The sequence below is a fragment of the Salvelinus fontinalis genome, chromosome 26 (assembly GCF_029448725.1).
Source record: "Salvelinus fontinalis isolate EN_2023a chromosome 26, ASM2944872v1, whole genome shotgun sequence".
NCBI lineage: Eukaryota > Metazoa > Chordata > Actinopteri > Salmoniformes > Salmonidae > Salvelinus > Salvelinus fontinalis.
Genome location: NC_074690.1, coordinates 1,921,053 through 1,933,599, shown reverse-complemented (window position 1 = coordinate 1,933,599; position 12,547 = coordinate 1,921,053). Strand labels below are relative to the sequence as shown.

General features: G+C 43.0%; 1 protein-coding gene across 1 annotated transcript in view; it reads right to left on the bottom strand.

Annotated features, from left to right (window-relative positions):
* The window catches only part of LOC129823540 (collagen alpha-1(XI) chain-like), a gene marked incomplete in the record, with an annotated part of 214,728 nt that overhangs the window by 89,658 nt on the left and 112,523 nt on the right, over positions 1-12,547 (bottom strand). The window contains 11 exon segments of the mRNA XM_055882338.1: positions 38-91; positions 2,396-2,440; positions 3,124-3,177; positions 6,453-6,497; positions 6,595-6,648; positions 8,887-8,940; positions 9,169-9,222; positions 9,739-9,792; positions 10,208-10,261; positions 11,096-11,152; positions 11,932-12,015. Coding sequence (XP_055738313.1) covers positions 38-91; positions 2,396-2,440; positions 3,124-3,177; positions 6,453-6,497; positions 6,595-6,648; positions 8,887-8,940; positions 9,169-9,222; positions 9,739-9,792; positions 10,208-10,261; positions 11,096-11,152; positions 11,932-12,015 — 609 coding nt within the window.

The window sequence follows — 12,547 nt, the reverse complement described above, 5'->3', positions numbered from 1 at the left end:
AGAGAGAGATGCATAACGGTCTGCTGTTGTTACTTACTTGTGGTCCAGGGATGCCCTGCTGACCGGCGGGTCCTGACTCTCCTTGTGTGCCCTGAATGGAACAGAGAGAGAGACTAGATCAGATTGTCTGTAGTCAACAGTCAAGCTGAGTAGAACGGAGAGAGAGACTACTGTCGATCAGAATACTGTAGATCAGAAACGACTGTATTTCAGAAACTACTGTATATCAGAGACTACTGTAGATCAGATTGTAGATCAGAGACTACTGTAGATCAGATTGTAGATCAGAGACTACTGTATTTCAGAAACTACTGTAGACCAGATGTTGTACAGTAAACTTGGCCTACTGATAGTGTTTGTGTACTTTGAATGAATGCAAAACTCTGTTTAAGTTTAGGTAGCCTACACTACAGTTTAAGTAGCCTACACTACAGTTTAAGTAGCCTACACTACAGTTTAAGTAGCCTACACTACAGTTAAAGTAGCCTACACTACAGTTAAAGTAGCCTACACTACAGTTTAAGTAGCCTACACTACAGTTAAAGTAGCCTACACGACAGTTTAAGTAGCCTACACTACATTTTAAGTAGCCTACACGACAGTTTAAGTAGCCTACACAACAGTTTAAGTAGCCTACACTACAGTTTAAGTAGCCTACACTACATTTTAAGTAGCCTACACGACAGTTTAAGTAGCCTACACAACAGTTTAAGTAGCCTACACTACAGTTTAAGTAGCCTACACAACAGTTTAAGTAGCCTACACTACAGTTGACTGTTTGGATTCTGAACTCGGGAATTGTGAAAATAAAATAACACTGAATATATTAAGCTTCGGAGAGATGGGAAATGGTTTAACAATAACAGAGCTGCCTGGAACTGTGTGTTAGTCATGTCCTTGTTGAGACTACACTGCCCCGTTCAACAAGACACGGGTCTACACAGAGGGAAGGAGGCCTTTGGGATGGTCGAGGATGTTGGTGGGGCGTGTTGTACTACTGTTTGTTAAATGCCCAGTGTCGTCCAAAACAACATTATTGTCCTGTGTTTTGTTTTGTATATAATTACTCACTATGGAGGTTGAAATAATACTGTGAAAATGACCATTTGCATGGTTAGGGCTGTGTGTAGTGATGTATAATGACCATCTGCATGGTTAGGGCTGTGTGTAGTGATGTATAATGACCATCTGCCTGGTTAGGGCTGTGTGTAGTGATGTATAATGACCATCTGCCTGGTTAGGGCTGTGTGTAGTGATGTATAATGAGTGTCTGCCTGGTTAGGGCTGTGTGTAATAATGTAAAATGACCATCTGCATGGTTAGGGCTGTGTGTAGTGATGTATAATGACCATCTGCCTGGTTAGGGCTGTGTGTAATAATGTATAATGACCATCTGCCTGGTTAGGGCTGTGTGTAGTGATGTATAATGACCATCTGCCTGGTTAGGGCTGTGTGTAGTGATGTATAATGACCATCTGCCTGGTTAGGGCTGTGTGTAGTGATGTATAATGACCATCTGCCTGGTTAGGGCTGTGTGTAGTAATGTATAATGAGTTTCTGCCTGGTTAGGGCTGTGTGTAGTGATGTATAATGACCATCTGCATGGTTAGGGCTGTGTGTAGTAATGTATAATGAGTTTCTGCCTGGTTAGGGCTGTGTGTAGTAATGTATAATGAGTTTCTGCCTGGTTAGGGCTGTGTGTAGTGATGTAAAATGACCATCTGCCTGGTTAGGGCTGTGTGTAGTGATGTATAATGACCATCTGCCTGGTTAGGGCTGTGTGTAGTGATGTAAAATGACCATCTGCCTGGTTAGGGCTGTGTGTAGTGATGTAAAATGACCATCTGCCTGGTTAGGGCTGTGTGTAGTGATGTATAATGACCATCTGCCTGGTTAGGGCTGTGTGTAGTAATGTAAAATGACCATCTGCCTGGTTAGGGCTGTGTGTAGTGATGTATAATGAGTGTCTGCCTGGTTAGGGCTGTGTGTAGTAATGTAAAATGACCATCTGCCTGGTTAGGGCTGTGTGTAGTGATGTATAATGACCATCTGCCTGGTTAGGGCTGTGTGTAGTAATGTAAAATGACCATCTGCCTGGTTAGGGCTGTGTGTAGTGATGTATAATGACCATCTGCATGGTTAGGGCTGTGTGTAGTGATGTATAATGACCATCTGCCTGGTTAGGGCTGTGTGTAGTGATGTATAATGACCATCTGCCTGGTTAGGGCTGTGTGTAGTGATGTAAAATGAGTGTCTGCCTGGTTAGGGCTGTGTGTAGTAATGTAAAATGACCATCTGCATGGTTAGGGCTGTGTGTAGTAATGTAAAATGAGTGTCTGCCTGGTTAGGGCTGTGTTTAGTGATGTATAATGTATAATCAGGTACACTTTCTCACCTGGTTTCCTTTGGGACCAGCTTGGCCGTCCAGCCCAGCAAGACCCTGTGAACATATTTCAGACACGTTTAGTTTTAACATCATTAACAGCATTACAGCAACATTGCAGCAACATCGCAGTAGTATTGCAGTAGTATTGCAGTAACGTTGCAGTAGTATTGCAGTAACATTGCACTAGTATTGCAGTAGTATTGCAGTAGCATTGCAGTAGTATTGCAGTAACATTGCAGTAGTATTGCAGTAACATTGCACTAGTATTGCAGTAGTATTGCAGTAGCATTGCAGTAGTATTGCAGTAACATCGCAGTAGCATTGCAGTAGTATTGCAGTAGTATTGCGGGAGTATTGCAGTAGCATTGCAGTAGCATTGCAGTAGCATTGCAGTAGTATTGCAGTAGCATTGCAGTAGTATTGCAGTAGAATTGCAGTAGTATTGCAGTAGTATTGTAGGAGTATTGCAGTAGCATTGCTGTAGTATTGCAGAAGTATTGCAGTAACGTTGCAGTAGCATTGCAGTAGTATTGCAGTAGCATTGCAGTAGTATTGCAGTAACATTGCAGTAGTATTGCAGTAGTATTGCAGTATTATTGCAGTAGTATTGCAGTATTATAGCAGTAGCATTGCAGTAGTATTGCAACAGCATTGCAGTATTATAGCAGTAGCATTGCTGTAGCATTGCAGTAGTATTGCAGTAGTATTGCAGTCATGTAGAAGTACTGTATACATACACGCTGTCCACCAGTCCCAGGGGATCCTCTAGGACCAAGCAGGCCTCTAGGACCCTGTAAGACAGAAAGATGTACAGGTCAAAAACATTAACACATATAAACATTACAATTCTAAACAGCAAGTGTTGTTCGAGGGTGGTTTTGCAACTACGGGGACTTTTGGCATTGTTGAAAAAAATTAATATATATATTAAATCCTTTTTTTCATTGTGTCAGGAACCATAAACTGGTAATAGGAGGAAAGTGGGGAGAGGTAGGGAGAGGAGAAGTGGGGAGAGGTAGGGAGAGGAGAACCATAAACTGGTAATGGTTGTAAATCATTTTATATTCGACACGTTTCCCCCCAAACACTTTCTCCAGATGTTTTCCGATTTGTTTTGATCCATACATATATATTTTACTCCCTATCTTAAATTGTTGTTTTCCTTTAGTCATCGTTAAAGTATCCTCTATGCTTCAGAACCAATACGTTGAGCGTCTTGATTGTTGACCAGTGACCAGTCATCAGCATTGGGGTGGAAAAGGCAGGTTCACATAACCAGAGCAGTGACCAGTCATCAGCATTGGGGTGGAAAAGGCAGGTTCACATATCCAGAGCAGTGACCAGTCATCAGCATTGGGGTGGAAAAGGCAGGTTCACATAACCAGAGCAGTGACCAGTCATCAGCATTGGGGTGGAAAAGGCAGGTTCACATAACCAGAGCAGTGACCAGTCATCAGCATTGGGGTGGAAAAGGCAGGTTCACATAACCAGAGCAGTGACCAGTCATCAGCATTGGGGTGGAAAAGGCAGGTTCACATAACCAGAGCAGTGACCAGGAAGAACTTGTTTCATCTCCTTCCGCTAAAACAGAAGAGCCTACATTTATCATCTAAAATACAGTTTAGTATCTACTACTGACTCATCTTAGCCAGAACAATAGACTACCTGGTGATGTGATTGATCATTTTCATGCTCTTAAATACCAGCTGGGCCAGCAGCTCTTAAATACCAGCTGGGCCAGCAGCTCTTAAATACCAGCTGGGCCAGCAGCTCTTAAATACCAGCTGGACCAGCAGCTCTTAAATACCAGCTGGGCCAGCAGCTCTTAAATACCAGCTGGGCCAGCAGCTCTTAAATACCAGCTGGGGCCAGCAGCTCTTAAATAACATAACAATTTAAAGAACTTTAATTTATTTGACTCCTTTTGTATCCAACTGCATTAAATATTTTCAAATTAGCAAAAAAAATATATTGTCGAAATACAGTACGTAGAAGAAGATCAAAAAGGCTTTCATTAAATAACAGAAAACAAATCATTGGTATTGTTTTTGTTTTTGTAAATGCAGCTGCCGCTGGTAGTGTAGCTATTAGATGCTGTTTATCATTGTGCACTAGGCTTTATTACGGCCGATAGGTTCACTACACATCAACGCATTCTGTATCAGACAGTAGGCCGGCCCTCCTTTGAAGTCTCTCGTAGATCGATGCATTGCACTCTTTTTTTGTTTAAAAAGCCCTCCTGCGTAAACTTCCGTCGCACCTCATTGTTAACTTACAGACGTATGAGACACCAGTCTCAGGGATGGTTAACTCTGGACATCTCTTCAGTCGCCGCTGAGTTAGGTGAATCTGCTTTTAGGTTTTTGCACCTCACTTGTGGAATGATCGTCAAGGCTCTCTAAAGTTGGATGAATTGGTGCCTCTAGGGCAATTTTTTTTTAAAGTAAACAAATAAATAATAAAACATTAAATGAATTTCTTATAAATCAACCCCCTTGGGGAACACAACAAAGCCCGTAGTTGCAAAATCATCCATAATGTGTTTCAGTGCAAAGTAAGACGGTATCCTACTCAGGTACTGTGTGTGGTAGCAGTGGTGTAAGCAGAATGTAGTGTCCACTGAAGCCTAGCTGAGAAATAGCAACACTGACCTCCTGTGGCCATTATGGTAACTACAAGTACTCAACAGCTCACTGATCTATATTTACTGCAGTCTTTCTATGGTCCATAGGACGCCAGCCAGGAGGAGAATGAAGTTATCTCTCATGGGTAAAGTGAGAATAGCTGCTTCTCTCAAGCTATATATTTCCTGTGAGGTGCGACTAGTTACTCCAACTCTGTCTGTCTCACACATCTCACCAAGGGCAACATTACTAATGTGATGGACAAGGCATGAATGCCATTATGAGTCTTCAGGAGGGGAAGGAAGGAGGGTAGGGAGAGGAGGGAAGTGGGGAGAGGTAGGGAGAGGAGGGAAGTGGGGAGAGGTAGGGAGAGGAGAAGTGGGGAGAGGTAGGGAGAGGAGGGAAGTGGGGAGAGGTAGGGAGAGGAGAAGTGGGGAGAGGTAGGAAGAGAAGTGGGGAGAGGTAGGGAGAGGAGGGAAGTGGGGAGAGGTAGGGAGAGGAGAAGTGGGGAGAGGTAGGGAGAGGAGAAGTGGGGAGAGGTAGGGAGAGGAGAAGTGGGGAGAGGTAGGGAGAGGAGGGAAGTGGGGAGAGGTAGGGAGAGGAGAAGTGGGGAGAGGTAGGAAGAGGAGAAGTGGGGAGAGGTAGGGAGAGGAGAAGTGGGGAGAGGTAGGGAGAGGAGAAGTGGGGAGAGGTAGGGAGAGGAGGGAAGTGGGGAGAGGTAGGGAGAGGAGAAGTGGGGAGAGGTAGGAAGAGGAGAAGTGGGGAGAGGTAGGGAGAGGAGGGAAGTGGGAGAGGGAAAGGAGAAGTGGTGAGAGGTAGGGAGAGGAGGGAAGGAGGGGAGGGAGAGGAGAGAAGAGGGGAGAGATAAGGAGGGAAGGAGGAGAGGAGATGTGGGGAGAGATAAGGAGGGAAGGAGAGGAGACGTGGGGAGAGATAAGGAAGGAGAGGAGACATGGGGAGAAAGGGATTGGGGAAAAGAAGGTTGGGAGGAAAGTGCAAAGAGAGAAGGGTGGGTTCTTCTGTTCAAGTAATTGATGTAATGGGCATAGAGGGGAGGTGGCAGGTAAGAAGTGTGTGTGTGTTGGAGCATGTGTGTGTTGGGGGAAGGAGAGAATGTGTGTCGGGGTGAAGGAGACTGAGGTGTTTAGGTGATGTAATCTTCAAACTCTGGGCCACTATGTTCCTTGCACCTCTGGAAGTCTGTCTGAAGAATAATACTCTGATACACAAGTCTGTTATCTTTGACAATGGTGTCAATGGTGTCGTGTGGCTCAGTTGGTAGAGCATGGCGCTTGCAACGCCAGGGTTGTGGGTTCAATTCCCACGGGGGGACCAGGATGAATATGTATGAACTTTCCAAGTTGTAAGTCGCTCTGGATAAGAGCGTCTGCTAAATGACTTAAATGTAAATGTAAATGTGTTACACATTAGAAAATACTTACACTCTCTCCAGCCAGACCCCTCTGTCCGATCTCACCGTCCTCGCCCTGTCGAGAAGAGAGAGAAGAGAAGAGTGGGTTATTGTGGAATAGATGGCGAGAGTTATCAGACAGCCTCATGGGATGTGTAGTTTGGGGTACTCACTCTCTGGCCATCGTCTCCTGGAGCACCTGGCGAGCCGGTGGAACCAAGCTCACCCTGCAGAGAGAGAGAGAGAGATGTCTTTACTGTCTTTTCTCTGTCTTTAATATGTTTTCACTCTGCCTTTACTCTGTCTTTATCTGTCTTTACTCTGTCTTTATCTGTCTTTACTCTGTCTTTACTCTGCATTTACTCTGCCTTCACTCTGCCTTTACTCTGTCTTTATCTGTCTTTATCTGTCTTTACTCTGTCTTTATCTGTCTTTACTCTGCCTTTACTCTGCCTTTACTCTGCCTTTACTCTGTCTTTACTCTGTCTTTATCTGCCTTTACTCTGTCTTTACTCTGCCTTTACTCTGTCTTTACTCTGCCTTTACTCTGTCTTTACTCTGCCTTTACTCTGTCTTTACTCTGCCTTTACTCTGTCTTTACTCTGCCTTTACTCTGTCTTTACTCTGTCTTTACTCTGCCTTTACTCTGCCTTTACTCTGCCTTTACTCTGTCTTTACTCTGTCTTTACTCTGCCTTTACTCTGCCTTTATCTGTCTTTACTCTGCCTTTACTCTGTCTTTACTCTGCCTTTACTCTGCCTTTATCTGTCTTTATCTGTCTTTACTCTGTCTTTACTCTGCCTTTACTCTGCCTTTACTCTGTCTTTACTCTGCCTTTACTCTGCCTTTATCTGTCTTTATCTGTCTTTACTCTGCCTTTACTCTGTCTTTACTCTGCCTTTATCTGTCTTTACTCTGTCTTTACTCTGCCTTTACTCTGTCTTTACTCTGTCTTTACTCTGCCTTTACTCTGCCTTTACTCTGCCTTTACTCTGCCTTTACTCTGTCTTTACTCTGCCTTTACTCTGTCTTTATCTGTCTTTACTCTGTCTTTACTCTGCCTTTATCTGTCTTTATCTGTCTTTACTCTGTCTTTACTCTGTCTTTACTCTGTCTTTACTCTGCCTTTACTCTGCCTTTACTCTGTCTTTACTCTGCCTTTACTCTGCCTTTACTCTGCCTTTACTCTGTCTTTATCTGTCTTTACTCTGTCTTTACTCTGTCTTTACTCTGTCTTTACTCTGCCTTTACTCTGCCTTTACTCTGCCTTTACTCTGCCTTTACTCTGTCTTTACTCTGTCTTTATCTGCCTTTACTCTGTCTTTACTCTGTCTTTACTCTGTCTTTACTCTGTCTTTATCTGCCTTTACTCTGTCTTTACTCTGCCTTTACTCTGCCTTTACTCTGTCTTTACTCTGTCTTTACTCTGTCTTTACTGTGTCTTTACTCTGTCTTTACTCTGCCTTTATCTGCCTTTACTCTGCCTTTACTCTGTCTTTACTCTGTCTTTATCTGCCTTTACTCTGTCTTTACTCTGCATTTACTCTACCTTTATCTGTCTTTACTCTGCCTTTACTCTGTCTTTACTCTACCTTTATCTGTCTTTACTCTGCCTTTACTCTGTCTTTACTACGTATATACTGTCTTTACTCTGGCTTTACTGTCTTTACTCTGGCTTTACTCTGGCTTTACTCTGCCTTTACTCTGCCTTTACTCTGTCTTTACTCTGTCTTTACTCTGTCTTTACTATGTCTGCTCTGTCATTATTTAATACAGGACTAGGAGGCCAGAGACCAGACCTGTGTCTGGAAATATTCTTGCTTTGTGATCTCTGCACATTTATTTCCAGACTAGACGGAGCCCAGAATTACACAAACTACAACTCCAGCTTTACTAAGGCGTTTCTCTTTACCAAAGGACAGTTCGGCCTGGTCTGGAGATGGGTGGATCCCACTATAATTGGGTCAATGTTATAATGAGTTTCTAATGTCTGTCAACACTGGGGCGGTGACAGTAGGCTCAGGCACTAATCTACACACACACACACGCACGCACGCACACACACACACACACACACACACACACACACACACACACACACACACACACACACACACACACACACACACACACACACACACACACACACACACACACACACACACACACACACACATCAGCCCTCTCTCTATCCTGTCCCTGTACCGATTGGACACTGTAGTTAGAGTCCAGTAATGATTGAGTCTTGAGTTTCACAGATTTGACAGCTTGGTAACACTGATGACATTTGAAGGTATTTTCAGACACAACTTGGACTGTTTACACCATTAACAGACAGCATGCTGATTGGTAGGCTTTGAGATTAACCCATTAACAGACAGCATGCTGATTGGCAGGCTTTAAGATTAACGTGCTAGCACAGTTTTGAGGCTCATCACGCTGCATCGTTCCCCCAAACCACCTACCCTGTGTCCCTTCTCTCCCGGGAGACCTGGGAGCCCGTCGAAACCTCGGTCCCCCTGTACAGGTCACAGCCGGAAAACAACAGGAGAGGTCAACATCACAATACACACAAACACGTCACGTTACCACAATGTGACTTGACAAAGTTACAATAGTTCAAGTGTAGAGACTGAAGATAGTACCACATAATGATCTGTATTGATAATAGTTAACGTTTAGACACTATATATATATATATATATATATATATATTGGTGGATACCTGTAGAAGTGGTTGTACATACCTTGCCCCCCGACTCTCCTGGCATACCCCTGGAACCATCAGCTCCATTACGACCCTGTGGGGAACATACCAAAGGTCATACCAGAGGTCAGTGGAACGATACACACATACAGTATACATAATACTAATACAGATGATAATGATAACAACAATAACAATAATAATAATAATAATAATGTCAACAGATGTTGTATCAAAAGAGGTAATTGGGTTCATCTGACTTTAGAGAAAGACACACACACGCACACGCACACGCACCGCACACATACACCCACACACACACACACACACACACACACACACACACACACACACACACACACACACACACACACACACACACACACACACACACACACACACACACACACACACACACACACACACACACACACACACACACACAGTTCATCTGGATGATATTTTGGCAGTCTACTCTCTTCAACTCACTATAGGCTGTCTTCAAACCATTGACAGGCCTCAGCTCCCTCTGCCAGGGAGGAGTTTGCTCGCTACGACGCGTGGCGAAACACTGTACTGACACAGCCAATCACATGAACTCTTATCTTACCCTCTTTCCTGCTTTTCCAGGTGAGCCAGCTGGACCCTGAAGACCTCTGGGACCCTACAGACAGAGAGAGACAGACAGACAGACAGACAGACAGACAGACAGACAGACAGACAGACAGACAGACAGAGAGAGAGAGAGAGAGAGAGAGAGAGAGAGAGAGAGAGAGAGAGAGAGAGAGAGAGAGAGAGAGAGAGAGAGAGAGAGAGAGAGAGACAGAGACAGAGACAGAGACAGAGACAGAGACAGAGACAGAGACAGAGACAGACAGACAGACAGACAGACAGACAGACAGACAGACAGTTCAGAAAGTTCTTAATTAATGTAGAACATATTCATGTATTGGTCAAAAAATAATAAATATTTGACCTCTTTATTCAGAGAAATCTACAACACAGTCTTGTGCGCGTGCGACCTGGGTTAAACCCAGTGGGTCACGTATCATAGTAGAGGGAGCAAACACGATTCTCACCTGAGGTCCGTTGTCTCCTCCGTCTCCCTTCAGTCCGTTAGCTCCTGGTCCACCCTGAGGACGCATCAATCAATCAATCAATCAATCAATCAATCAATCAATCAAATGTATCTATGAACCCATTGTCCATCAGCTGTTGTCACAAAGAGCTTTAAAGAAACTCCCCAAATACAGGTGTGCCAAGCTTGTAGCGTTATACCCAAGAAGACTCGAGGCTGTAATCACTGCCAAAAGGTGCTTCAACAAAGTACTGAGTAAAGGGTCTGAATACTTATGTAAAATGTCATATTTAAGTTGTGTGTAGATTGATGCGGGGAAAAAACATTGTTTATACATTTTAGAATAAGGCTGTAGAGAAAGATACGGAAGATATGGAAAATGTCAAGGGGTCTGAATACTTTCCGAATGCACTGTATACCTGTTGCCAGGACAGCTATGTTCTGTTCAGTCGGACATTTATTTTTTAATTGAACCTTTATTTAACTAGGCAAGTCAGTTAAGAACAAATTCTTATTTACAATGACGGCCTACTCTGGCCTAACCTGGCGCTGGGCCAATTGTGCATCTCTCTATGGGACTCCCGATCACGGCCGGATGTGATTCAGCCTGTATTCAAACCAGGGACTGTAGTGATGCCTACTTGCACTGAGATGCAGTGCCTTAGACCACTGCGCCACTCGGGAGCCCCAAGTGGTGCATCAATACGTTGCACTTAGCATAAATAATATCTGGATGGATAAAACATGTTTCCATCAATGTTTTACTCTCCATGCCAAACATACTGGCTGAACATCACATTGTGTGTGTGTGTGTGTGTGTGTGTGTGTGTGTGTGTGTGTGTGTGTGTGTGTGTGTGTGTGTGTGTGTGTGTGTGTGTGTCTGACTTACCGCAGGCCCAGATCTTCCTGACATTCCCATTGGCCCAGGGGTACCCCTCATGGTGAGCTGTGATTGGACAGAGAGCTTATCATAAACTACAGCGAGATAACACGCCTTTATACAATCCCATCCACCTGATCCAGCACCTTCCAAATCTAATTCAAGTGTATTTGTCCAAGGCACCGAGTACAACAGGTGTAGTAGACCTTACAGTGCTTACTTACAAGCCCTTAACCAACAAAGCAGTTTTAAGAAAAATAAACGTTAAGTAAAAAATAGATAAGAAAAAAATAGATAAGTAAAAAATAGATAAGTAAAAAAATAGATGAGTAAAAAATAGATAAGTAAAAAAATTGATAAGTAAAAAATATATTAGTAAAAATAGAAAAGTAAAAAAATAGATTAGTAAAAAAATAGATAAGTAAAACAATTGATAAGTAAAAAATAGATGAGTAAAATAGATAAGTAAAAAATATATGAGTTAAAAAAAGATAAGTAAAAAAAATAGATAAGTAAAAAATTGATGAGTAAAAAATTGATAAGTAAAAAAATGTATAAGTAAAAAATAGTTGCTCTATAGGGTCATCATTCTCAGGGCTGCAGTTGATGTCTGAACACAATGGCCGTCTCTCAAATGGCACCCTATTCCTTAAATAGTGCACTACTTTAGGCTCTGAGTCGTACCCTGCCATTATATATAGTATTATTGTAATATAGTCATATTTCAGGTAGTATATAATATAGAAGATAGCTGTGCCCTAATCTGCCATTATATACAATACAGTTAATATAGTGTTAAAAATATCAAAACTTTACTATAACCATATAAGATAGTTGTGTCTTACCCTGGCTTGGGACAGGATCGCCTGAGCTTGTGCCTCCTGAGCTGAGACTACTGGTCCTTTCTGTGCATCTCCACCAGCACGGAACTGTCAATCACAACACAAGAGACGAAAGCCTTAGAAAACAAGCAAAGCAAGCAAAGCAAACACACAAACACACAAACTACTACACACATTATGACATCTCAGAACATGATAGGATCTCTGTGAGCAGCCGCCACAACATTACGACATCTCAGAACATGATAGGATCTCTGTGAGCAGCCGCCACAACATTACGACATCTCAGAACATGATAGGATCTCTGTGAGCAGCCGCCACAACATTACGACATCTCAGAACATGATAGGATCTCTGTGAGCAGCCCTGTGTAAAAAGAATAATACAAAATAAAATAAATGAAGCTTTTATGAGACATCTTTCTGAGGTCGGACCTTTTGTTTGGCTAATATCAATCATACTCTCTCTCTCTCTCTCTCTCTCTCTCTCTCTCTCTCTCTCTCTCTCTCTCTCTCTCTCTCTCTCTCTCTCTCTCAAACACACAAACACACAAACACACAAACTACTACACACATTATGACATCTCAGAACATGATAGGATCTCTGTGAGCAGCCGCCA